Source organism: Alosa alosa, chromosome 8, assembly GCF_017589495.1.
Source record: "Alosa alosa isolate M-15738 ecotype Scorff River chromosome 8, AALO_Geno_1.1, whole genome shotgun sequence".
In the NCBI taxonomy this organism is placed as follows: Eukaryota; Metazoa; Chordata; class Actinopteri; order Clupeiformes; family Clupeidae; genus Alosa; species Alosa alosa.
Genome location: NC_063196.1, coordinates 32,600,835 through 32,628,334, shown reverse-complemented (window position 1 = coordinate 32,628,334; position 27,500 = coordinate 32,600,835). Strand labels below are relative to the sequence as shown.

General features: G+C 51.8%; 1 protein-coding gene across 17 annotated transcripts in view; it reads left to right on the top strand.

Annotated features, from left to right (window-relative positions):
• afdna (afadin, adherens junction formation factor a) overlaps positions 1 to 27,500 on the top strand; it is a 125,181-nt gene that overhangs the window by 77,209 nt on the left and 20,472 nt on the right. For all 17 annotated transcript variants that reach the window (XM_048249905.1, XM_048249902.1, XM_048249907.1 and 14 more), the window contains 7 exons: positions 748 to 893; positions 2,503 to 2,597; positions 2,973 to 3,238; positions 4,227 to 4,370; positions 4,942 to 5,140; positions 6,428 to 6,531; positions 11,156 to 11,236. In XM_048249905.1, coding sequence (XP_048105862.1) covers positions 748 to 893; positions 2,503 to 2,597; positions 2,973 to 3,238; positions 4,227 to 4,370; positions 4,942 to 5,140; positions 6,428 to 6,531; positions 11,156 to 11,236 — 1,035 coding nt within the window. The remainder of the gene's footprint in view (positions 1 to 747; positions 894 to 2,502; positions 2,598 to 2,972; positions 3,239 to 4,226; positions 4,371 to 4,941; positions 5,141 to 6,427; positions 6,532 to 11,155; positions 11,237 to 27,500) is intronic.

The following is a 27,500-nucleotide window of genomic DNA, read 5'->3' as shown; positions in this document are numbered from 1 at the left end:
GAACCGGCGGGCCTCACTGTTCCATCTGGGTTCTATCATGGTTCCATCACAGGTTCCATCAGAGCACAAAGTACTTTATCAGCAAGGCCTCAAAACATAACCAAGACCTTGGCCAGGTGCACAAGGAGGTCTGCAGTCTTTGTGATGATGTTTATGAATGAATTCGGATATGATTTGTGATTGGCTTAATTGAGTAATGGCTGGTTTGGCGAGCCAGCCAGCTGCAAAAACAAAGAGACGTTGTACGCCTGGCCATAGACTAGACGAGATGAGATGTAGAAGTTCCAGACCTCGCCTTGTCAAGAGCCGGTCAGCTAAAGAGCCTCTTCCTGCTACCTGACACGGGCTGAGAGAGAGGCCTGTAGCCTGCCCTGCCCAGAGCCCCAGGAGCAGGGGACGGCGAGCCCCAGGGGTCGGTGTCTGGTTGTGGGGGGACAGGCCAGCAGGGTTGGGTTGGGTAGGGACCAGACGGGATGGGACTGCTGGGGTTGGGAGGGGTGGGAGGGGGGTTGGCATGAGTCTGTACGGCCAGTGCTGCTGCTTCTCATGGCTGTGAGACCCCTCCCCCTCTTCTCTTTGACTACTTCACCTCGCACCACCCGACGCCCCATCCCCTCTAACGCCTCTCTCTCTCTCTCTCTCTCTCTCTCTCTTTCTCTCTCTTTGGGCTGGGCGTGTTTCTCTCTGTCCATCTGTGTTTTGTGAGGTTCTAGGGTGCCCCGTCCCGTCCCGTGTCTGTGTGTACAGAAGCAGAAGAACATCGCGGGTGCTCTGGCCTTCTGGATGGCCAACGCCTCCGAGCTGCTCAACTTCGTCAAGCAGGACAAGGACCTGAGCCGCATCACACTGGACGCACAGGACGTGCTCGCCCACCTCGTACAGATGGCTTTTAAGTGAGTGTGTGTGTGTGTCTGTGTGTGCGTGCGTGTGCGTGTGAGAGAGAGAGAGATGGTAATACTCTTAGGTTGAATGCATGGCGTCAGATGTCATGTCTTCGCCCAAGTCTGGAATTAAATGGGCAGCTTGCTGCTTGAGGGACCAAAGAGGGAGAGGAATCAGAGTTGAGCTGGAGCCCAGATAAGGGCTGTGGCAGACCTGAGTGGGTTTGTGTGTGTGTGTGTGTGTGTTTATGTGTGTGTGCTATGTGTGTGTGTTTGCTATATGTGTGTGTGTGTGTGTGTGTGTGAGCATATGTATGTATGTATGTATGTATGTATGTATGTATGTATGTATGTATGTATGTATGTATGTATGTATGTATGTATGTATGTATGTATGTATGTATGTATGTATGTATGTATGTATGTATGTATGTATGTATGTATGTATGTATGTATGTATGTATGTATGTATGTATGTATGTATGTATGTGTAAAAGGAAGTGCAGGTAATTTAAACCACATGATGGTGAACAGGGGGACATGATGGCATTGATACTAACAGGATAATTGGGAAATGATTAACGGGGAATTCAGGGAGTGAAAGACGAACTTTAACAGTGTGTGTGTGAGAGGGGGAGAGAGAGAGAGAGAGAGAGAGAGAATGTTTGTGCATGCATGCCTGTGTGAAGATGAGACAAGCACACACAGCTTAAAGCAACACCAAAGAACTTTCCCTCTGTCGCACGCACGCTATTTGTTTATCCAGCACCGGCTTTGCAAATAACAATGTCCACAGACAAGGTAGAATATGTTGCACGACTTATAAAAGTATGATGTATTGCGACATCAAACGCAAGTCACATTTGTAGTTTCTTATGTCTCATTCCATTGAACTACAGATCTGCAACCCGATCTGGCAAACTTACATAGTGCGGTTATAGCCGATAGAGGGCCGCAAAGCAAATGCAGGAGTTCCGTTCACCCTGTTACGAGTTGATGAACCACTGAAACGATTTTGGAAACATTATTTTAAGGTATAAAAAACTCTTTGGTGTTGCTTTAATGTCCTCCTGAAAGCTTAAGAGGATTGATGTCATTGTGCATGTGTTTGTTTGTGAAAGGTAATTGTTTGTGTTTTTGACAACACACGCAGGGTTGGCTGTTCACTGCTGGCTATTGTCCTTCTAGAAGGAAACTGTGCATGTGTGGAATGTCCTGGGCTGGACTTTTCATTGGCCTGGTGGTATTCTGTGTGTATTAAGGGTGTGTGTGTGTGTGTTTTGGGGATGTATTTATGAGTGTGGGTGTGTGTGTGTGTGTGTGTGTGTGTGTGTTAGTGTGTGCTGTGGTTTCAGAGGCTCCAGGCTGGATGAAGGGGCTGGACTGTTGTCTGAGATGAGAGCTTGGGTGTTTTTGTGTCTGTGTGTGGGTGTGTGTGGCTAGAGGTCTGCTTAGGCCCTCTTTTTATTGATGGACATTCTTTCGTGTGCATGTCTGTGGCTGTATGGGACAGTGTTTATGTTTCAGTGTTTGTGTTTCTGTGTATGTGTAGGTCCTGTGAACAACGCTGATTATTTTCACAAATGTGCACAACTCTAAACGTGTGTGTGTGTGCTTTCAGGTACTTGGTCCATTGCTTGCAGTCTGATCTCAACAACTACATGCCTGCTTTTCTGGATGACCCAGAGGAGCAGAACCCCCAGAGGCCTAAAATAGGTCAGTAGACACACACACACACACACACACACACACACACACACACACACAAATAAATAAATAAACAGAGGCGAAATGCTATGAACACTATAGACAGTGTTATTAGTAAGGTGACTGCTCACTAGTCTAGCCGGATGAGCCCTCACCCTTTTAAGAGAAAATTGATTCATTAATTGAATGCTTGTCTGTGGATTTGTGTGTGTGTGTGTGTTTGTTCTTGGCTGTGTGTTGTGTGTGTGTGTTTGTTCTTGGCTGTGTGTTGTGTGTGTGTGTGTGTGTGTGTGTGTGTGTGTGTGTGTGTGTGTGTGTGTGTGTGTGTGTGTTTGTTCTTGGCTCTGTGTGTCTGTGTCTGTCCACGCGTGTCCACTCCTACAGAGGACGTCCTCCACACGCTGACGGGCGCCATGTCCCTCTTGCGGCGCTGCCGAGTGAACGCGGCGCTGACCATCCAGCTGTTCTCCCAGCTGTTCCACTTCGTCAACATGTGGCTCTTCAACAAGCTGGTGACGGAGGCGGACTCGGGCCTCTGCTCCCACTACTGGGGTGCCATCCTGCGCCAGCAGCTCAGCCACATTGAGGCCTGGGCCGAGAAACAGGGCCTGGAGCTGGCCGCCGACTGCCACCTCAGCCGCATAGTGCAGGTACACCAGCGTGCGCATCGGAACGCAGCCTGGGTCTGTCCTTAAAGCAACACCAAAGGCCCCAGCTGTGGCGCAACTGGCTGGGGCACCTGCACCGTACGCCGGCGACCCGGGTTCGATTCCCGCCCCGTGGTCCTTTCCGGATCCCACCCCCCTGCTCTCTCTCCCATTCGCTTCCTGTCACTCTTGACTGTCTTATCATTAAAGGCATAAAAAGCCCCAAAAAAATATACTTTAAAAAAAAAAAAGGAGAAAAAAAGCAACACCAAAGAGTTTTTTGTACCTTAAAATAGTGTTTCCAAAATCGTTTCAGTGGTTCATCAACTTTCGTAACAGGGTGAACGGGCAATTCTGCATTAACCAGTGACCCTCTATCGGCTTTAACATCTATGTAAGTTTGCGAGATCGGGTAGCAGATCTGTAGTTCGATGAAATAATACATAAGAAACTACAAATTTGACTTGCATCTGATGTCGCAATACATCATACTTTCATAAAATCATGCAACATACTTTACCTTGTCTGTAGACATTGTTATTTCCAAAGCCAGTGCTGGATAAACAAATGCCATGCGTGCGAACGGAAAAGTGCTTTGGTGTTGCTTTAAGGAACTTGCACACTGCTCCAACAAACACCAGCAAACTCCAACGTTCTGAAGTTGGCAGCTGTTGGAAATTGTCTTTAGAATGTTCATAAAACCAGTTGGCAGTCCAGTGTCTCCATCCAACAAACGCCGACAGGCGGCCGACCCTCACTGACCCACCTGTCGGCGTTTGTTGGAGATTGTCGGCGTTTGTTGGAGCAGTGTGCAAGCTCCTTTACATCTGTTCGTGTGCTTACTAATGGGTTTCCACTCGGTCATTTGGCCAGGTGGTCACTTAGCCAGGTAAAAGCAGGTGGTGTTTATGTGTGTAGATGGGACAGTAAATGCATGTGCTGCAGAAGGCTGTCAATTCCCTGCTCCATTCTGACTGTGTGTCCCTCTCAGGCCACCACCCTGCTGACCATGGATAAGTACTCCATGCAGGACGTGCAGAACATCAACAACACTTGCTTCAAGCTTAACTCACTGCAGCTCAACGCCCTGCTCAGCAACTACCACTGTGCCCCCGACGAGCCTTACATCCCCCCTGTGAGTATTCACCTGGCCTGTCCACTCTTCTGTCTGTCCTGCATCGGTTATTGTCTGTGGTTAGCCAGTCAGTTATAAGTGGTGGGTGTTAATTGGCTTATAACTGTTTCATAGACTTTTTCTCACAGTGGGAAGCGTGGAATGTGTGAGTGCTGTAGAATGGGTTATTAGTGTGGTGCGTGTGAAGTGTAGTCACATGCTTTTTCAACATTCCTCAGCATTCTCTCTCTGTCTCTCTCTCTCTCTGCCTCTCTCTCTCTCTCTCTCTCTCTCTCTCTCTCTCTCTCTGCCTCTCTCTCTCTCTCTCTCTCTCTCTGTCTGTCTTTCTCTCTCTCGTCAAGTTTGAGCGAGTTCACATGTCACTCACACCTTATGTATCCCGCCCTCACTCCACTCGTTTCAAGGAAGAATGCGTGTGTGTGTGTGTGTCTACATTTGTCTACATTCCTGTTTGTGTGTTTAACTCAACCCCGCTCACTCTCTCTCTCTCTCTCTCTCTCTCTCTCTCTCTCTCTCTCTCTCATATCCCTCTGCTGTGTGTGTGTGTGTGTGCGTGCGTGCGTGCGTGCAGGAGCTGATTGACCACGTGGTGGCGGTGGCGGAGAACACAGCGGACGAGCTGGCACGCAGCGACGGGCGCGAGGTGCAGCTGGAGGAGGACCCTGACCTGCAGCTGCCCTTCCTGCTGCCCGAGGACGGCTACTCGTGCGACGTGGTGCGCAACATCCCCAACGGCTTCCAGGAGTTTCTAGAGCCCCTCTGCCAGAGAGGTGAGCCCCTCAGGGGAAGGGGGGGGGGGAGGCTACAGGTGTGCTACAGGTGTGCTACAGGTGCTTATGAAACCTGCGTTGGTGCTACTAGGCCAGAAATGGTGCTCGATTGGTAGAAAGAGAGAAGAGGGGGGGGGGCAAGAAGGTAAAGGTGACGCTTTTATCCAAAGCACACTCAGAGCGACCCAGTTTGGCACGATTCCCAAACCCCGGGCCAGTCGATTCCCAAACCCCGGGCCAGTCGATTGTCCTGCTGCTCCAGCGTGCCTGAAAGCAGTGCTACAGGTGGACTGGAAACCATGGAAACGTTCCCAAATCAAACCATGAACTTCCAGCACCTAAGCTCGTTCGTGACCCCTCTCTCTGCATGATCAGTCCTCTCCCGTGAAGCACCGCATTGTTGACCAGAAGCTTTTTTGGACAGTGCTACAGGTGCTTATGAAGCATGAGCTAGAGCTGCTAGGCCTGTGTGTGATTTAGTTGGACGGCTACCTCAGCCCTGGGAATCCCTGAGCAGTGAGCAGGGTAAGACGGATGAGGGACTGCGGTCCAGAGCGTGGCTAAGAGATGGAGGGTGGAGACAGCCTGGACAGTGTGGCGAGCATTCCTGGCCTACACCACCTGATGGCTTCCAGAACATTCTCTGGACACGGCTGCACACTGTCCGCGCGGCTTTTCCACAAATCTGCGATGACATACTGGACTCAGGAAGGGGAGGGCTGGGACTCTGGAGTGTGAGAACGTCAGGGAGGCTTTCTCGTCGGTATTCTTAGAATGCTCCGTGGGAGTTCTCTCAGGAGACGGCCATTTTCCAGATGGACTGTTTTTAGTGTGCCACCTTGCTCTGGCCAGAAAACACATGTCCGTTGGTGTTCTCTGAGAGTTCTGTTTGGTAGGCTGTGTGCAGTGTTCATGCGGACAGTGAATGAAAGATGACTGTGTGTGTGTGTGTGTGTGTGTGTGTGTGTGTACTCTGCGTTTACTCTGCCTGACGTCGAGCCACTGGAATGTGATCCTCACGGATGTGACTGTTTGCTGTTCGCGCTCTTATCTGGGATTGTGTGTGTGTGTGTACGTGTGAGTGTGTGTGTGTGTACGTGTGAGTGTGTGTGTGTGTACGTGTGTGTGTGTGTGTGTGTGTGTGTGTGTGTGTGTGTGTGTACGTGTGTGTGAGAGGTGGAGAGCGCCTGATTTAGGGCAGGTCTTGGCAGTGTGTCCAGGTGTTTGGTTTCAGGAGTTGTAAAATTCTCTCTCTCTCCCTCTCCGTGTGTTCGCGCTCCTGTCCAGGCTTCTGTCGTCTGACCCCTCACCCCCGCTCTCCCGGCACCTGGACCGTCTACTTCGAAGGAGCCGACTGTGACAGCCACTTCTCCGCTGACAACTCTGAGCTGGTGAGCAACACGCACTCGCTTTCTTCTCTTCTCTCTCTCTCTCTCTTCTCTTCTCTCTCTCTCTTCTCTCTCTCTCTTCCTCTTTGTCTGTCTCCATGGGTCTCTGTCTCTCAGTCAGTCAGCTCTGCACATGACTGCTGCTGATTTATGAGACTCCTTAAACTCTCCCTCACTCTCTCTCTCTCTCTCTCTCTCTCTCTCTCTCTCTCTCTCTCTCCTCTCTCTGTCTTTGTCAGCCCCCCTCCATTTTTTTTGTCATGCCATTTCTCTCTCCTCTCTCTCTCTCTCTCTCTCTCTCTCTCGCTGTAATGCTGCCACTCCCTCCATCTTGCTAACTTTAGCTAGTCTTACACAGCTGCAGTGACTCTGAAACCGGGCTGTTTTGGCAGGTTGTTTGGTCATACTGGGACAGTAACTGCTTATTCATTCTGCTAAATTGAACAGGCCACCATAAAACACACACATACACATACACATACACATACACACACACACACACACACACACACACACACACACACACACACACACTCAGACAAACACAGAGAGAGAGGAAAGCACCGAGCCCAGTGAACTTTGCAGTGTTCGGCGCTAGGCGTTAGCGTGCACTCTGTGTTTTTGTGCGGCTGTGTTTTGGCTCTGCTCCTGGTCTGAAGGACTTTGCTCATTATGCTCTCTGGAGAAAAAAATGACATTGTTAGGATTGCAAAACATCGTTAGTGGAGTTAAAACTGCTGTAATCATTGCTCCAGTAATGCGACACACACACACACACACACACACACACACACACACACACACACACACACACACACACACACACACACACACACACACACACAAAGAGAGCACAGAGAGAGACGGAATCGAGAGATTGATTTCAGTCGACACCAGTTACACCACCGAGGCCAATTAGTGGCTAGAATGCTCCGGAAAAAAGCTCGGCCCCCCTCTCCTTGCCCTAATCACCCGGAGACCCCAGAATGCAGCGGTTCCGCCCCCTCCCCGTCTCAGTGCTCCCTTGGGGTGATGCCGCTGTTCCTCCTCCTCCTCCTCCTCCTCCTCCGGCGTCCTGTTCTCTCTGGGCCAAAGCGGAACAGGGCAGGCTGACGAGGAGCCTGGGGGAGAGGGGAGAAGTGCTGCAGGAGGATAGAGGAGGAGAGGAGGAGCACTACTGGGAGAGAGAGGAGGAGCGCTACTGGGAGAGAGGAGGAGCGCTACTGGGGGAGAGAGGAGGGGCGCTACTGGGGGAGAGAGGAGGAGAGGAGGAGTGCTACTGGGAGAGAGAGGAGGAGATGAGGAGTGCTACTGGGAGAGAGAGGAGGGGCGCTACTGGGGGAGAGAGGAGGAGAGGAGGAGTGCTACTGGGAGAGAGAGGAGGAGAGGAGGAGTGCTACTGGGGGAGAGAGGAGGGGCGCTACTGGGGGAGAGAGGAGGAGTGCTACTGGGAGAGAGGAGGGGCGCTACTGGGGGAGAGAGGACGAGCGCTACTGGGAGAGAGGAGGAGCGCTACTGGGAGAGAGAGGAGGGGCGCTACTGGGGGATAGAGGAGGAGAGGAGGAGTGCTACTGGGGGATAGAGGAGGAGAGGAGGAGTGCTACTGGGGGATAGAGGAGGAGAGGAGGAGTGCTACTGGGGGATAGAGGAGGAGAGGAGGAGTGCTACTGGGGGATAGAGGAGGAGAGGAGGAGCGCTACTGGGGGATAGAGGAGGAGTAGGCTGCAGGAGGAGCTGGGGGAGGGAGCTGGGGAGGGCGCTGGGGGGAGCTGGGGGAGGAGCGCTGGGGAGGAGCTGGGGGAGGTGGTGGAAGAGTGCTGGGGGAGGAGTGCTGGGGGGAGGAGTGCTGGGGAGGTGGTGGAAGAGCGCTGGGGCAGGAGCGCTGGGGAGGAGTGCTGGGGGAGGAGTGCTGGGGGGGAGGAGGTGGGGGTGGGGAGGGGGCTGGGGGGAGGTGGGGGAGGAGTGCTGGGGAGGAGTGCTGGGGAAGGTGGGGGAGGAGTGCTGGGGAGGAGGGCTGGGGGAGGGTAGAAGCCCTCATTATCCCGGGGGCTGGTCGTGTGCCAGATGGCCCCACCCCTGTTACTTCCCTTCTGGGTCCCTACAACCCCACACACACACACACACACACACACATACACACACCCTCTGTGCTCCATCCCCAAGTTTTCAGCTCTTGCGTTTTCCCCCTTCCTCCTCCTCCTCCTCCTCCTCATTTTCTGGCTCCCCTCTTCATCATCTCACTCGTTCATAGTTATACAGTACATTCGTCTCTCTCTCTCTCTCTCTCTCTCTCTCTCTCTGTCCTCTCTGGGCTACTGACCAACTGTTGACGATGTGTTGTTGTCTGTCCTGAACAGTATCATGTGTCCTGCTTTCGAGTGGTGAGCGGTGCGCTGTGCAAAGCTCTTTTCTCCTCTCTCTCTCGTGTGTGTGTGTGTGTGTGTGTGTGTGTGTGTTTTCTCCTCCTGCTTCATTCCGTCGCGCTGAGCTCAGCTGACCGCTATCCAAGCCCCGCCAGCGCCGCGTAGTAGCCAGAGCTGCACTGGGATCCGTTTGGGCTGCGCTGAGATCCGTTTGGGCTGCGCTGGGATCCGTTTGGGCTGCGCTGGGCTGCGCGTGGCCTTTTGAACCCCGACTGCACACACGCAGCCGTAAGAAATGCGGCCGCAGTTCCAGGAAGGGCTCTGTTTCAGGAGGGGATGGTGTGTGTGTGTGTGTGTGTGTTTGGGTGAACGCACGCCTCAGACAGTGACGCTCGCTGTGGTGGGTGTGTGCTGGAAAACTCCGCCACAGTTCATCACAAAACACACACATACAGAGTCCCAGGCTTATTATGGCACTATTTCTCGCCCTCTCTCACTCTTACTCACACACACACATACCCACACGCACTCACACACACACACACACACACACACATACCCACACACACACACACACACACACACACACACACACACACATACCCCCACACACACTTTCAATCGCTCACAAATGCAGCCTTGCCTTGTTTCCATTTCCTGCGTGACAGTGAATGTTCCCCTCCCTGCTCTGTTGCACACTCTTGCACAGCCCGCAGTGCAGTACCATGCATATACGTGCACCCATTCAGCCCCCCAGCACTAAACCCCCACACCACTTCAACACACACACACACACACACACACACACACATATTCATTCTGTCACACACACACACACACACACACACACACACACACACACACACACACATATTCATTCTGTCACACACACACACACACACACACACACACACACACACAGAGCCCCTTCTTTTCTCCTCTCCTCAAACACCCTCTTGTCTCGCACACAAAAACACACGCGCGTGCGCACACACACCCCGAACAGTGGAAGACACACGCATGTCCTGTACAGTAACCCCGAGTGAGCTCATCCCTGTGGCATTCCGTCAGACTGGTTCTGCTCCACATGACCCTGTCACAAATGCCACCATCCTGTGGCTTCAAGCTCTCCCTCCCTCCCTCATCCCCCTCTCCTCTCCTCTCGTTGTCTCTCTCTCCTCCCCCTCTCGGGGCTTGCCCCCGGGATGTAAAGGCAACTATGTGGACGAGCAGCATTGCGAGACTGACTAGGAGAGAGAGGGAGGGAGGGAGGGAGGGAGGGAGGGAGTCTCACTGGAGTGTTCAGCTTGTACGCCACAGGCTGCTACAGCACCCTAGAGAGAAAGGAAGAAAAGGAGATAGAGAGAGAGAGATAGATACAGTGTGTGTGACCGAGAGAGAGAGAGATAGATACAGTGTGTGTGACCGAGAGAGAGAGAGATAGATACAGTGTGTGTGACCGAGAGAGAGAGAGAGTGAGGGCTGCTTGGTGGGAAAGTTGTCTTTCTCCGTTTCCCTCCCTCTGCATCTCCCACTCTTGGGCTCTCGTCCTCCTCTCGTCCTCCTCTCGTCCTCCATCTCCGAGCGCGTTTCCTTAGAGCTGAAGGGAATCTCTCTCAATCAGTAAGTTTCTTGCACCATCTCTCTTTCTGTTCATCTCTCTCTCATTCGAGCACTACTTTTTCTCTTTCTCAGTTGCTCTTTTTATTATCCCTCTTTACTTCACTCTCTCTCTCTCTCTCTCTCCCTATCCCTCTCTCTCTCTCTCTCCCTATCCCTCTCTCTCTCTCCGTCTGGGCGCATGTGGCTTTCATTCTTGACTCGTCTCCAGATGCCACCGTTCCCCTTTGTGGTCTGCCCAGCTCTGAGAAACCAGCACAGCGGCCGCCTCTCTCTCTCTCTCTCTCTCTCTCTCTCCTCCCTCTCTCTCTCTCTCTCTCTCTCTCTCTCTCTCTTTCTCTCTCTTTCTCTCTCCCTCTCTCTCTCTCTCTCTCTCTCTCTCTCTCTCTCCCTCTCCCTCTCTCCCGCGCTCCGTTTCCCCCGGATCCCTCCTTCAGCGCCTCAGTCTGCTCCAGGGGCAGCCCAGAGAGAGAGAGAGAGCGAGAGAGACCGAGGAGAGGAGAGTAGAGGAGAGTAGAGGAGAGAGGAGCCTCAACATTTTCCTCCACAGTCTGCACAGCTGCTGCTGCTGCTGTTCCACCAGGACCCTCAAGAACCGCCTCACTGACTCATTCTCCTGTGTGTGTGTGTGTGTCTGTCCACAGCCAATGCGGAAGGATCCGGAAATCGTGACCGTCACGCTCAAGAAGCACAATGGCATGGGCCTCAGCATCGTGGCTGCCAAGGTAAGGCCCCCATGCTCACCTGAGCGGGGCTCTTCCTCTTAAAGCTACAAGTTGGGAAGAGAGGGATGCAGCCTGACTCCTGAGCCCTCTCTGGAATGTGTGTGTGAGAGAGAGAGTGAGAGAGAGTGATGAGAATTGCAGAATAGCCTATGGAAAGATTTGGAATGGGCTAACGAGTGGTGTCTGGCCCCAGGCTAGTTTAAACAGCTGTATATGTGTGTGAGAGAGAGAGAGAGAGAGAGTGTGTGTGTGTGTGTGTGTGAACATCTGGGCATGTGTGCATCTGTTTTACAAGGTATGTGGAGACTGTGTATCATCATGTCAATTTGAGGATGCCATCACTGCTGCTGTATTGAAAGGAGCTGCTAGCATGAGTTGTTTTTTTCTCACATGCTTGTTCCTGTGCACCATTTTAAAGCCTCTATGGTATTTGGACAAACACAGATGTCATAGCTTTCTGTACTATAGGGACCTCAAATGAAGACATACATGCACACACACAATACACACACACACCCACGTTCAGATGAAGTCTTGATGAGTTCTCTCTGTAATCACCTCTGGCATATTGGGAGGTGTGGAGTGAGGGTGCAAGAGGGGGTGTGTGTGTGTGTGTTGGAGGGGATTTGTGAGTGTTTTGGAGACAGTGTGGCAGAGCATGTATGAACAGGCATGTGTATAATTGTGTGTGTGTGTGTGTCCCTCTCTCTCTCCCTCTCCCTCCCCTCCCTCTCTTCTGTTTCTGTCCTTTTTTCACTTTTCCCCTCGGGCTTCCTTCCTTCCTTCTTCCTTAGCTCAGCAGCCATCTTGCGGTGATTCTGCTTTTGTAAACAGTGTGTGTCTGAGCGTGTGTGTGTGTGCGTCTGTGTGTGTGTGAGGTATATGACAGGTTTTTTTTATGAGCTCAGTCTTTGTTTCTCCCAGTCGTACCCAACTCTGTCTGCATGGCACATAGTCAAATTGGAATGTAAAACTGAGCCTGTAAGCAAATCCACGTTTCCCTTTCAAACAAGTCTTTTCCTGTTGGAAAAGGGCGAGAGAGATGGAAAAGAGACCAGGAGAGAGAGAGGAAGGGTGGAGAGAGGGAAAGGTGTGTGTGTGTGTGTGTGTGTGTGTGTGTGTGTGTGTGTGTGTGTGTGTGTGTGTGTGGCTGTGTGTGTGGTTGTGTGTGTGTGTGTGGCTGTGTGTGTGTGTGTGGCTGTGTGTGTGTGTGTGTGTGTGTGTGTGTGTGTGTGTGTGTGTGTGTGCGTGCGCGCGTGCGTGTGCGCTGTTCTTCAAGGAGAGCACTGTTTTGCTCACTCTCCTCGTTAGATATCGTCTTCCATACTGAAGTGTGTGGCTGTTGACTCTCGTGTCTGACGGCTGCTGAGAGTGTGTTTGTGTGTGTACTGTGTGTGTGAGAAGTGAGCTGTCCGTGTGTGTGGATGTATGGATGTGTGTGTGTGGGTGGGTGGACTTAGGTTTTAATCCTGCAGTTTATGCAGTGGCCTGTGCAGCTAGGAGCAGCTGTGGATGTTCCCAGTGCCAGGCACCAGCTGCAGCACTTCACAACTGTTTGTGTGTGTGTGCGTGTGCGTTCAGGAGCAGCATTGCCACATTTATGCACATTAAACAGTGGAGGGTGCTTTTGTTAGCTGTGTGTGTGTGGTAAGGGGTCTGACTGTAAGGACTGTTTATTTTCTGTGCCAAATCTGAAGGCTTTAACAGGGGAGAGGGGGGGGGCACCTTCCCCCCCTGTTATTGCACTTCTATTTTCAGCCCTGAGGTGCTGTGTGTGTGTGTGTGTGTGTGTGTGTGTGTGTGTGTGTGTGTGTGTGTGTGTGTGTGTGTGACGAGAGCAGGAGAGTGAAGGGAAGGAGTGAAAAGAGGGAGGGGTGGAACGTTCCGGTGAGAGCAGAGGAAGGAGTGGGAGGGGGAACGCAGGACAGGAGAGGAGAGTGGAGGAGTGTAATGATATGTTTGCCTGCGCGGGCTGGGGAGCAACACAGCTGGAGTGAGGAGAGAGTGAGCGAGCGACTGACGGAGACCGAGCCAGTGAGCGAGCGACTGACGGAGGCCGAGCCAGTGAGCGAAGCGACTGGATCTAGAGACCTGAGCCAGTGAGCGAGCGACTGACGGAGACCGAGCCAGTGAGCGAGCGACTGACGGAGACCGAGCCAGTGAGCGAGCGACTGACGGAGACCGAGCCAGTGAGCGAGCGACTGACGGAGGCCGAGCCAGTGAGCGAGCGACTGACGGAGACCGAGCCAGTGAGCGAGCGACTGACGGAGACCGAGCCAGTGAGCGAGCGACTGACGGAGGCCGAGCCAGTGAGCGAGCGACTGACGGAGGCCGAGCCAGTGAGCGAGCGACTGACGGAGGCCGAGCCAGTGAGCGAGCGACTGACGGAGACCGAGCCAGTGAGCGAGCGACTGACGGAGGCCGAGCCAGTGAGCGAGCGACTGACGGAGGCCGAGCCAGTGAGCGAGCGACTGACGGAGACCGAGCCAGTGAGCGAGCGACTGACGGAGGCCGAGCCAGTGAGCGAGCGACTGACGGAGGCCGAGCCAGTGAGCGAGCGACTGACGGAGACCGAGCCAGTGAGCGAGCGACTGACGGAGACCGAGCCAGTGAGCGAGCGACTGACGGAGACCGAGCCAGTGAGCGAGCGACTGACGGAGAGCCGAGCCAGTGAGCGAGCGACTGACGGAGACTGAGCCAGTGAGCGAGCGAGCCAACTGGAAAGAGGCGGGAGGCGTGGAGTGGAGCAGCAGAAAAGTTTGCTGACCCTAAAGAGGACTGTGAGCTGACCCTTCTAAAGAGGACTGTGAGCTGACCCTTCTAAAGAGGACTGTGAGCTGACCCTTCTAAAGAGGACTGTGAGCTGACCCTTCTAAAGAGGACTGTGAGCTGACCCTTCTAAAGAGGACTGTGAGCTGACCCTTCTAAAGAGGACTGTGAGCTGACCCTTCTAAAGAGGACTGTGAGCTGACCCTTCTAAAGAGGACTGTGAGCTGACCCTTCTAAAGAGGACTGTGAGCTGACCCTTCTAAAGAGGACTGTGAGCTGACCCTTCTAAAGAGGACTGTGAGCTGACCCTTCTAAAGAGGACTGTGAGCTGACCCTTCTAAAGAGGACTGTGAGCTGACCCTTCTAAAGAGGACTGTGAGCTGACCCTTCTAAAGAGGACTGTGAGCTGACCCTTCTAAAGAGGACTGTGAGCTGACCCTTCTAAAGAGGACTGTGAGCTGACCCTTCTAAAGAGGACTGTGAGCTGACCCTTCTAAAGAGGACTGTGAGCTGACCCTTCTAAAGAGGACTGTGAGCTGACCCTTCTAAAGAGGACTGTGAGCTGACCCTTCTAAAGAGGACTGTGAGCTGACCCTTCTAAAGAGGACTGTGAGCTGACCCTTCTAAAGAGGACTGTGAGCTGACCCTTCTAAAGAGGACTGTGAGCTGACCCTTCTAAAGAGGACTGTGAGCTGACCCTTCTAAAGAGGACTGTGAGCTGACCCTTCTAAAGAGGACTGTGAGCTGACCCTTCTAAAGAGGACTGTGAGCTGACCCTTCTAAAGAGGACTGTGAGCTGACCCTTCTAAAGAGGACTGTGAGCTGACCCTTCTAAAGAGGACTGTGAGCTGACCCTTCTAAAGAGGACTGTGAGCTGACCCTTCTAAAGGGGACTGTGAGCTGACCCTTCTAAAGAGGACTGTGGCTGACCCTTCTAAAGAGGACTGTGAGCTGACCCTTCTAAAGAGGACTGTGAGCTGACCCTTCTAAAGAGGACTGTGAGCTGACCCTTCTAAAGAGGACTGTGAGCTGACCCTTCTAAAGAGGACTGTGAGCTGACCCTTCTAAAGAGGACTGTGAGCTGACCCTTCTAAAGAGGACTGTGAGCTGACCCTTCTAAAGAGGACTGTGAGCTGACCCTTCTAAAGAGGACTGTGAGCTGACCCTTCTAAAGAGGACTGTGAGCTGACCCTTCTAAAGAGGACTGTGAGCTGACCCTTCTAAAGAGGACTGTGAGCTGACCCTTCTAAAGAGGACTGTGAGCTGACCCTTCTAAAGAGGACTGTGAGCTGACCCTTCTAAAGAGGACTGTGAGCTGACCCTTCTAAAGAGGACTGTGAGCTGACCCTTCTAAAGAGGACTGTGAGCTGACCCTTCTAAAGAGGACTGTGAGCTGACCCTTCTAAAGAGGACTGTGAGCTGACCCTTCCCTTTCTTTGATTGTGTGTGTGTGTGTGTGTGTGTGTGTGTGTGGTCCAGTGTTGGGCATGTTGAGTGTGTATTGGGAAACAGAGCGTAGGTGTGAGGGACTGTGTGGGGACTCCAGCAGTGGTGTTCCTTTAGTGCTTTGCTTTGCACTCCCTCTTCTCTGTCTGTCCTTCCCTCTATCTCACACATTCTGAGCTTCATGGTCATCCACTGACCTGTTTATCACGCCACGGTGCTGGCCTGGGGGTGTGCTGCACTGTTAGTAGTAGCTGTGTGTGTGTGTGTGTGTGTGTGTGTTTTGGAGAGGTGCGAGGAACAGGGGAGAGTTTGGAGAGTTGAAAGGCGGAAGAGATTAAACGAGTGAAGAAAGGGGTTTTTGGGACGAGTGTTATTAACGCATCGGTTCAGCTTCAGCTTTCAGAGATTCTACTTGAGTCAACTCGTCTCCAGTTTCCCTCCTAGCACTTCGATGTGTGTGTGTGTGTGTGTTTGTGTGTTTGTGTTAATTCCTAAGAGAGCTCAAGTGCTTGTGGGGCCCATTTGGCCTTTTAAGGTGTGTTTAAGTTGGGATTTTGACATTTTTTGAATGTGTGTACATTCAAGTGTGTTTGCAGGTCTGTGTTGTAAGTGTTTGTACATTCAAGTGTGTTTGCAGGTCTGTGTTGTAAGTGTTTATACATTTCTGGCGTGTATCAGTATCTGTGTGTGTGTGCGCGTGTCTGTGTGTTTTGGGAGTCAGGGTCAGATTGTTAATCATTGAGCACAGCATGTGATGACTGAATCACAGGGTACATTATGGACACCGCCTGCTCTCTCATCTACTGTAGAAATGAGTTTTTTGAATGTGGATACACACACACACACACACACACACACACACACACACCCCTCCCACACTCACTCATGCTCTTACTCACATAAACATGTGCAAACACACACACACACACACACACTGACACCTAGGCTCAATACAAAAGCTACACACTCGCACAGACGGTCAACTGATCCTCCGGCTCTTGGCACTGACCCTACCAGGTCTTAGGCCTGGTGTTGGGTGCCCCTCCTGGACTTGTGCTGTAGCCAGGGGTGGGTGTGTTAGCCAGGGCAGCAGCTGTTAGCGTTAGCGCTGTTAGCGCTGGGCTGAGCGCTCCGTAGAGAATGGCCCAAACACTGCGTTCCAGGAGGAAGTGGCTGAAGGGATATCCTGACCCCACATCCCCCTCCATGTCAAAACACAAGGGAGTCCTGCTTGCATTGTCCCAAGTTTCCCCCTGTAGCTTGAGATGACACACACACACACACACACACGCTTGACTTTGCCAGTATGGCCTCCCCACAGCTTACACACATGTGAGGCTACAGGGTGGACAAACATGTTGTTGTGTGTTTGTGTGTTTGTTTTTGTTTATGTGTTTAGTTAGTGTGGGGGAGCACAATGCACTCATCCACGCCCTCCCAGAGTTCCCCACCACGAGCAGAAGGACTCCATCCCTCCCTCTCCTTCCTCCGCTCCCACAGAGATCTCTCATCTCAGACCACTCTCTCTCTCACAACCAGCACTCTCTCTCTCTCTCTTACAGCTCAGGCCACTCTCTCTCTCAGACCAGACTCTCTCTCTCTCCCGCTCAGACCACTCTCTCTCTCCGCTCAGGCCACTCTCTCTCTCTCTCTCTCTCTCTCTCTCTCTCTCTCTGCTCCAGGCCACTCTCTCTCTCTCTCTCTCTCTCTCTCTCTCTCTCTCTCTCTCTCTCCGCTCAGGCCTCTCTCTCTCTCTCTCTCTCTCTCTCTCTCTCTCTCTCTCCGCTCAGGCCTCTCTCTCTCTCTCTCCGCTCAGGCCACTCTCTCTCTCTCTCTCTCCACTCAGGCCACTCTCTCTCTCTCTCTCCACTCAGGCCACTCTCTCTCTCTCTCTCTCTCTCTCTCTCTCTCTCTCTCTCTCTCCGCTCAGGCCTCTCTCTCTCTCTCTCTCCGCTCAGGCCCTCTCTCTCTCTCTCTCTCCGCTCAGGCCACTCTCTCTCTCTCTCTCCACTCAGGCCACTCTCTCTCTCTCTCTCCACTCAGGCCACTCTCTCTCTCTCTCTCTCTGTCAGGCCACTCTCTCTCTCTCCGCTGATGGTGTTGGCCTGAGGTCATTGGGACGTCTCATTTGGTGTTCTGAGGACAGCATTATGTCACGCTTCAGTTGAGAGTCACTGGTGATCTAATGCAATGTGGTGGGGGGCTGCAGAGTGTGTGACTACTCGTCATGCTGTGTAGTCGCCACACACACACACACCACACCCTCACACCTCTCACCATTCTCAGAGGATGGATGATTCCAGCTAGTCCCAGACCCAGAAGGCCACCCTGCTGCAAAACAGAACCCAGTAAACCCAGTTGAGATTCTGCTGCCAGGTAGCAGGGCAACAAATAAAGTACACCTGTTCATGGCCAAGCATGGCCAGTGGGTGTGTGTGTGTCATGAGCCGCAAACAGAAAGGCCTGCAGACAGATGGAATAGACTAGAGGCTGGTATTCTGAGGAAGGAGATGAAGAGCTTGAACGGATAGGTCCTTTTTTGGAAATGTTGTTGCTCCAAAGCTGGATCGACTTGTTGCAGTTTGACGTTTCTTTTGAGGGCTTTGGAGATCTTCCATTTTTGGATGGAGCTGCGATGTGTGTGCTGTCAGGGCATCACCAGGAGGCTCACTAGTTGCCCAAGAAGGCCTTGTGTGAGACAGGCTGAGGGGGCTATTGTTTTAAAGATGGTTACACACAACCCTGGGCCCAGCTGTGAATATTCCAGTGTGTGTGTGCGCGCGCATATGGCTTCCGTTTGTCATCTTCAGTCATATTCAGGCGTGTAGCACATCTGTGTCACATTAAAAGCCCCAGTCAGGGGCCCCAGCCTTACCGTGTCAACTACTGTATTTATGTCTCCATCTCCATCTGACTCTCTCTGTGTGTGTGTGTGTGTGTGTGTGTGTGTGTGTGTGTGTGTGTGTAAAGTTGTGCAACATGTAAGGGGGTGTGGAAGTGTGTGTGTAATGTTTTGGGGAGACGGTGAGGAAGTGTGTGTGTAATGTTTTGGGGAGACGGTGAGGAAGTGTGTGTGTAATGTTTTGGGGAGACGGTGCCGTACTACCTGGCGTAAACGGAGCGAGAGAGGGATGTGGGGGAGGAGGAGAGGAGAGAGGGAGGATGGAGGGATGGATCGATGGAGAAATAGAGGAGTGGATGGATGAAGGAGAGGAAAATGGCTCAGCTAGACCCTCAAACTCAAACTGCTGAAAGGCTGTTTAGTGGAAAACCACATGAGGGGTGCAACCACGCACACACACACACACACACACACACACACACACACACACACACACACACACAGACAGACAGAGAGAGACTTTGTGTAGTAGGGCGCAAAAACAGACTGCTTTGTTTGGTCTCATTTAATTCAAGCAAGCAGGGCAGAGCATGTCATGCACTGTTTCTCACTCTCACTTTTACACACACACACACACACATACACACACACACACGTAGTCACACACTGAACTCATTAAAGTCTTGTGTCACTGTAGGAGGCCACTCACAGTTGACTGGCAGATATGGAGTTCATTTGAGAAAGCAGTTGTATTGGGCCAGCACAGAGACCAGACACACACACACACACACACACACACACACACACACACACACGGGCTGATATTTCCTAGTTCTGTCACTGGGTCAGCTGGCTAGAGTGTGCTGTTCCTGTTCATCACAGAAAGTTCTCATTTTTTGACACAAATGATAAGACTGGCGATAGTAGTGTGTGTGTGTGTGCGTGCGTGCGTGCGCGTGGTTTTCTGTTGCAATCCATTTTCCTTGCCAGGCCTTCTGCTTGTGTGGGTTGTCTCACTGTTGATTTTTCTATTAAAAGCCATTCTCTCTCACACACACACACACACACACACACAGAGTGTTTTTTTTTGCTGTGAACAAATTGGAGCTGAAGTGAGTGTGAGGTCTGGGCCCGTGTGTTACAGCTCTCCTGGGTTCAGACACTTCCACTCGCCTCCCCAAACCCTCCGCACCGCTTAACCAGCCAGACAGGAAGTGGGAGATTTAGGGGTCCTGTCCCCACTCTCTCTCACACACACACACACACACACACACACACACATACCATCTGTCTCGCTTAGGCTGCAGACAGAACACTTCTGTTTAGACACAACCCCCTCCATACACACACACACACACACACACACACACACACACACACACAAACACACACACACCTCCTTTTTCCAGTTCAGGCGGTGCAGGAGCAGCCTCTTCAGCTGGGTCCTCTTGGCTTTGCCTTAATTTCCTGACTGAGCAGCGGAGGCTTCCAGAAGCTTCCCTGGGCCGGAAACGGCAGGGTGGGGCAGCTACAGGGGAGCAAGGGCCAGGATCCCACACACACATAATCGCAGACACTTTTAACACAATAACATATAGCCTAGGACACTTAAAACATCCTCTGCTGGACGCGGTAAATGCTGTGATCCACTTCTGCAATACACCAAGCCTCACAGGCAGGAAAGGTCCACTTGACTCTTTGGGTCCAGTGCTTCTCCCCTCTACTGCCTGGTCACATACATTACACACCCAGCTCTGCACACACACACACACACACCCAGCTCTGCACACACATAATCCTGCAATAATTCACTCACACACATTCTTGATTGATAAACAACTGTTGGCAAACTATGAGCAGTAATTGTATAGTGTTGGAAAACAAATGCTATAGTTGGCTTACAGAAGAATGGTTGTGTGTGTGTGTTTAACTTGCACACTGGAATGTGAGCTAGTTGATGCATTTCGGAACATTGGACTTCCCAGCAATCTCTGGGTCAGTTGGACCAGGAAGCCACGGTCAGTTGGACCAGGAAGCCACGGTCAGTTGGACGGCTGTGAGAGATGGCACGGTGGTGTGGGTAGCACCAGTGCTTTGTTTCTCGGTTGCCTAGTAACCGCTGTGTAGCCATGACCCAGGAGGAACCCTGCGTGAGGGTGTTAGATGTGTGTGTGCAGGCGGCTGGATGTTTGGGTTGTTATGGGTGTGTGTGTGTGTGTGTGTGTGGGCTTTACTATCTCATTAGAGAAGTCTTGCCAGTAAGGACACCTCTGTGTGAATGTGCCCGACCCTTCCAACTGATGACTGGACAGAAATACGGTTTAAAGTGGACACACACACACACACACACACACACACCTCAACCAGTAAACATTGACGTATATTTACATGCAGGCTAAAACCACAATCGCGCACGTTCTAAAAGTGTTGCGCAGATGGAAATTACCTCTTGGGCGTCACAATAGCCAGGTGTTCTCCACTCTGGTCTCACACACGCGCACACACACACATGCCGCTTGTGTGGGGGGGCAACGGTGGTGTAGTGGCCTTGCCACTGCTGCCTGTTTAGTTTTAAAGCTGACCGTCTCGCTTTGTTTGGGGTGTGTCATAAATGATGGATGTGTGTGTGTGTGTGTGTGTGTGAACGGTCTGCATGTAATGGGGTGTTTGTCAACACTCTAGGGACGTGTGCGGACATGCTGCAGGACACACACACACACACACACGCCCACTAATTGTCTCTTTGTGTTGGGTCTGTCTCCAGAGTGTCTGGCTGTAATCGAGGGGTGTTTAAGTTTAAATTGTTGCCCCAGCCCACAGAAACAAACACACACCTTTGGTTTATTGTATCCTCCATCTTCCTAGAGTCCCACCATTCCCTTATTCTCTCCTTGCCTGCAGGTGTTCTGTTAGTAGACCCTGCCCACACTACTCACACACACGCACTACTCACACACGCACTACTCACACACACTACTCTCACACACACACACACACACACACACACACACACACACACACACACACACACTACACACACACACACACACACACACACTACTTACTCACTCACACACACACACTACTCACACACACACTACTGTTCTGTTAGTAGACCCTGCCCACACTACTCACACACACACTACTCACACACACTACTGCACTACTGTTCTGTTAGTAGACCCTGCCTCACGGAGCACCTCATCCAGCACTGACTTGCTAATGAAAATCACTGGCACATCCTGTTTTCTGGAGGAGGCGCCCTCAGACACACACACACTACTCACACACCACACACACACACACACACACACACTACACACACACACACACACACTACACACACGAACACACAGCTCATACACACACATACAGTACTACTTTCACACAGTATGCCTCATGGAGAGGTTCAAGGCTGATGTGCTGTGGTCTTATTTAAAGGCTCATGCCCCCTTGTGGTATTAGAATTTTCCAGTGGTTATCTCTACAAGGCCCTTCTGTGAAGTCTTATCCGCAGTGTTTGTGTGTGTGTGTGTGTGTGTGTGTGTGTGTCTGGGGACATGTGAACACATATGGGCACAGTATGAGAAAGGGAACGGTGTGGCCTGGGGATGAAAGAGGTGTGTGTGTGTGTGTGTGATTACTACAGTAGTCTCTCTCTCTTTCTATCTCAAAGTGACTGTTAAAGCACATCTGAGTCTCATTAATGACTTTTATGGAGAGTTACTGTTTCATGCTCCTCTGCCAACGGCTCACACTTCACAACTTCTTAGTGTGTGTGTCTGTGTGTGTGTGTTGGCCTTTGCTTGCGTGCCAGACGTTCTGTGTGTGGAAATGGCAGTGGCACTGTGTGTGTGAGCCTGGCGCGCCCATGTCTTGTGCTCTGGTGCTTCCCTTTTAAGTGAACTCCGTGTTGATGAGATCACAGCATCAGAGCGTTCATTTGATAACTTATTAACAGTCACTCACTCTCTCTCACACACACACGCACACACACCAAAACCTTACACACATCACATTGATTCCCACCCACATGCTATTCTGTCCTCCCCTATCAGGTATCTCCATCACAGTGAGACTTTCAAGCTCATTAATTACTGCATCAAAAAGGAATTCAGTGTTTGCACAGCGAAACCAGCCACGCCTCACCATCTCTCCCTCGTCAATACAGACACACACACACACACACACACACACACACACACACACACACAGACACATTCCGATATATCACCGGAACAGAAGCATGGCATAGAAAAGGCCAACAATGGCACTCTCCAGCACGCTATATGAGCAACAATGGATTGGCCTCCTTTTAAACACCGACACACACACACACACACACCTATTACCTTCTGCTATATAGGTCTATACACACACAGCTATATAGGTCTGTGTGCTGAGCTCGGTGCCATATTTCTGGATTTCTCCCGTCCAGGCGTGTTACCTGCTACCTGCCCTTCTCCTTCTCCAGTGAAACCGGAGTCCTGCTGGGAGCACGCTGACCCCAAGTCATTGTGTTCTGCGTCTCCCAGGGGGGCGTCTCTGGAATGCCCCTCCCTGCGTGCGCCTTCTCTATCTCAGGGGCCGCTCTAGGTGGGGCCAGTGTTCACCAGTTTGGATGGGGAAGTGAAGGCATTGATAGAGCTAGAATACGTGGCCATGTGTTCTCAAAACACCTGCCACCTTCCACCGGCACACTGACCAGCAGCGAGGTCCCTGAGAGAAGAGTGACTAAAGGGTGGACAGAGAGCGGACAAGAGGAAGGTGAGAGAAGGCTGAAGAGTGGACCAGAAGAGGAGTGAAGTGTGAGAGAAGGGTAGGTTTTTGTGCGTCTTTCGCCGGATTTGATGGAACACATGGAGGAGAGTTCTGGGGATCAGTGGAGTCATGTAGAGGATCTTTTGTTTCGCTGAGATGCCTTTCAGAAACATTTCCCAACATTTCCGAGGGTTTGGTTTCCCTGGCGTGGCGTTGCAGAGTGGTATTGTGTGACCGGCCGGCCGTGACAGATGCGTCAGGGCCCTTCGCCGTAGCTGTCGGACGAGGGGCTTCATTGACGGCTGGCGGTAATGAGAGTGGGCACTGCGACGCTTGCCGCCGGTGGCTTCCCCTTCAAAAGTGGCATTTCAACCACTGGGCTCCTCATCCCCTCTGCCACTTCAAAGCCGACTGCATGTTTTGCTTTGGTTGCTCCCAACGCAGTCCAAATGTTTCTCACGCTATAAATATTTAAAGGTTCGCTGCTCTTGGCCTCGCTATTTTCCTACCCTTAGAAGTTTGGTGGTCTCCGCATGTGAATCTGTCTATCCTCAATTTTTTTTTTTTTTGGTAATTCTGTCTTTTTCTCTTCTTCTCATTTGGGGGGATCAGGGTCTCTTGCTCTCTTTCTGCATCTCCTCTGTGATATGTGGGCTGCCGTCCTGTTTGATATGTGGGCTGCTGTCAGGTGCTTGCTGGTGGGGTGGTTTGTTTTGCTAGCTGGTGGGTTGTGGTGGATGACTGTGTGCCAGGCGGCTAGCGTGCCTGGGTAATGTGGGTGGGCCTTCAGGGGGCCTTTTGAGAGGGGGGGGGGATTAGGATGAGCGATTTAGAGATTGAAAGCAGGATGGAAAGAGGGGAAAACTTGTGGAATGAAAGGCGCATAGAAAGAAATAAAGAGGGCGAGAGAATAGGGGTGTGGAGTTTCCCAGGCGTGTAGCGTTTCCCACTGGCTCAGCCTCGGCTTGGGCAGGACCTCCTCTGTTCAAAGGCACCATCAAACTAGCCTCCGTCATCAAACTAGCCTCCGTCATCTTCTTCCTGCCCACCAAGCCCCTGCAGCGGGCCCGACTAGGACGGGCGGCCACAGACAAGACCCATCCCTGCAGCGGGCCCGACTAGGGCACCTCCGCAGCAGCTCCTGCAGATGTCCACCTGAAGAGGGGTCACATTGCTTTCGAGAGTTCATTCCCGAGGAGCGGTCACATTGCTTTCGAGAGATCATTCCCGAGGAGCAGGCACTGGCGTTTGGCACAGTGCAGTAGTTTGTTGAGGTCAGCTGGGGTTCACTGTGACTGCTGCTCTGATGTGTGTGTGTGTGTGTGTGTGTGTGTGTGTGTGTGTGTACATCTGCTTGATTGACATGTTCAGCCCTTCCCAGTCCTTGGACAGAAGAGGCATGTTGAGGGTGGTTGGGGTTGGGGGGGGTGTCCGGTAGAGGCATGTTGGGGTTGGGGTTGGGGGTGTCCAGTTGCCCAGTTTCTTTCCCTCGCAATACTGGAATGTGTTAATACCATGCGGGCGGAAGAGGACACACACACACACACACACACACACACACCATTTCAGCCTGTTCCAATAGAGGAAGCAGGAGCTGGGCTGGGATGGGAGACTTGGCTAAATGCTGGCCCTGGTGTTTGCTAAGCCTTTAAACATATAGATGAGAAACAGGAGGACGCAGGCCCTAGACTGTGTACTGTTGGATTGTCAACTTCCATCATGCTGAGGGGCTTCAGGACTGTAGCAAAACGGCTACAGTGAGCTGTTGTGTTTGGATCGTCAAATAGAATCACATTTATTGGCGCATTGAAGGATTTTGTGTGTGTGTATGCGCGTGCGTGTGTGTGTCTAAGCATAGAACAGGTAAATCGGCATCAATCAGGGAACGCCTCTGTTCAGAAGATTTGGCAGCAATTTCAGTTTTGTGAGGAATTTAAATTGGCTCTGCAGTTGGTTGTAAGTGCCAAAATGTGAAGTCTTTAGATCCCGACCAGGAGTTCAGCTTAGATAAGGCACTATTTTGTCTTTCTATCGGCCTCAGTTCACCACAAGAACACCTCAGGAATTCTGAATATTGTTTTTCTTCTGTGAGATCAGGATATCACAAAACCGACAGGCAGAAAAACTCTTTCTTTATCCTCGTACCCTTGAATTATAAAATGTCACTGTTATGGAAGAATGAAACTGTTCACTATCCCACCCAAATATATCTACAGTGTGCGGCTTTCCCCCTCCCGTCTGGCTCATCCAGGCCAACCATAGCGTATGAAATGTGCTGTTCACCCTGTGAACTGGTCACTAGTGGCCTATATCCCATAATGACCACGTGATTATAGATTGCACTGGCCAGAGCTCCTCTCCTAGGCCACAATTCTGCTGACATTTTTGTGGAGTGTTTGTTAAGGTGAACGGGATTTTCGGTGGAGCATCTGGTCCTGTTTTTGCCTCGGTTGCTTGTGCTTTGAGGGAAACACACACACACACACACACACACACATTACTTTGGAAGCTGAGTTATTTGAGTGTGATTTGCCCGCATCTAGCTGTAATGTCCCAGCTGGGTCTTTCTAGGGGGTTTGCAAGGCACACAATACTCCTAGTTTCTCCTGTCTTGTGCTCTTTGTCTCCATCCTCTCTGACGTTATTTCTCTCCCTCTCTTTCTCTCCCTCTCTCTCTCTCTCCTCTCTCTCTCTCTCTCTCTCTCTCTCTCTCTCTCTCTCTGTGCTCTTTGTCTCTATCCTCTCTGACGTTATTTCTCTCTCCTCTCTCTCTCCCTCTCTCTCTCTCCTCTCTCTGTGCTCTTTGTTTTTATCCTCTCTGACGTTATTACTCTATCCCTCTCTCTCTTCTCTGTCTGTCCCTTCAATGGTAAATCCAGGCAAAAAAATGCATGCATGGAAAACAAAAGGAAGTCAAAACCGCAAGCCTGCTCTCCAAAAACAAGAGACCCAGTAAAACGGCAAGCTAGCCGTTTCTTTTTAAAGCATTGGGCTTGAGGACCTGCTGTTGCTGCTGGCTGAGAGACGAGTTTATGAGAGAACAGGTTCTTGTTTTCTTTACCGCAGAGCTACGGTAACTCCGCAAGAGGCCACAATGGCAAGTCGATCGAATTTCACCTCGGAAGACTTCAAATGCAGAAAACATCAAACAAGGTTGATGTACGATTGCCTATCTGACCCATTAAGTTTGAAGGCGTGCCACTAAGAAAAATCACTGGAGCTCTGTTCAATGCATGTTACGGTCTTCTTTACAGAACTCCACACACTCCACAGCCTCTGAGGCCAGTGAAAGATTTCCAAGAGATATTCCTTACGGCTAAAAAGTGCTCTGTTGAGATATTCCTAACGACTAAAAAGTGCTCTGTTGAGATATTCCTTACGACTAAAAAGTGCTCTGTTGAGATATTCCTTACGACTAAAAATGACAGAGTGACCAATCTCCCCCACCCCTCCTCTAGTGAGAGCAGAAACACTGACATTTTCAACCATTGACGGTTCAGCTGTGAAAGGAGTCATTGTCTGCGTCTGAGAGCCTCATGAATTGGTTTAAATCTGGCACAGAGGCTGTTTTATACTTTAATTGCCCCGAGTTGGGGGCAGGAGAGAGTTCTGCTGCACTGACTGGGGTACAGTCAGAGAGCCCAGACGACAACGCATCAGCTCAGGTGACCTCTGACCCCTGTGTCTGGTGGAGTGGTGAAGTAATCAGCCGGGGGTCTCTTGCTGCAGGCGTCCCCAGAGAGAGTGAGGGATCGCTGGGGCTCCCTGCTGAAGGGCTGCTGGGTTCCTCTGGAGCCGGAGGGAGTGAGGGATCGCTGGGACAGAGTGAGGGAGCTGGGGGGAGTGAGGGATCGCTGGGACAGAGAGAGTGAGGGAGCTGGGGGGAGTGAGGGATCGCTGGGACAGAGAGAGTGAGGGAGCTGGGGGGAGTGAGGGATCGCTGGGACAGAGTGAGGGAGCTGGGGGGAGTGGGGAGCTGGGGGGAGTGAGGGATCGCTGGGGCAGAGAGTGAGGGAGCTGGGGGTGAGGGGATGGGGCAGAACAAGTGGGGAGCTGGGGGAGTGAGGGATCGCTGGGACAAGAGAGAGTGAGGGAGCTGGGGGGAGGGAGGAGCTGGGAGAGAGTGAGGGAGCTGGGGGAGTGAGGGATCGCTGGGACAGAGAGAGTGAGGGAGCTGGGGGGAGTGAGGGAGCTGGGGGGAGTGAGGGATCGCTGGGGCAGAGAGAGTGAGGGAGCTGGGGGGAGTGAGGGATCGCTGGGACAGAGAAAGTGAGGGAGCTGGGGGGAGGGAATGGCTCCTTTCTGCACAGAGGGCTTTGTGTGCCTGTGATTTGTGGAGATGACTGAAGCAAGGGCTGCTGCTGCTGCTGGTCACCCCTCCTCACCACTCTGTGGCTGATGGCTACTTTATGTGTGTGTGTGTGTGTGTGTGTGTTTCAGAGTTGC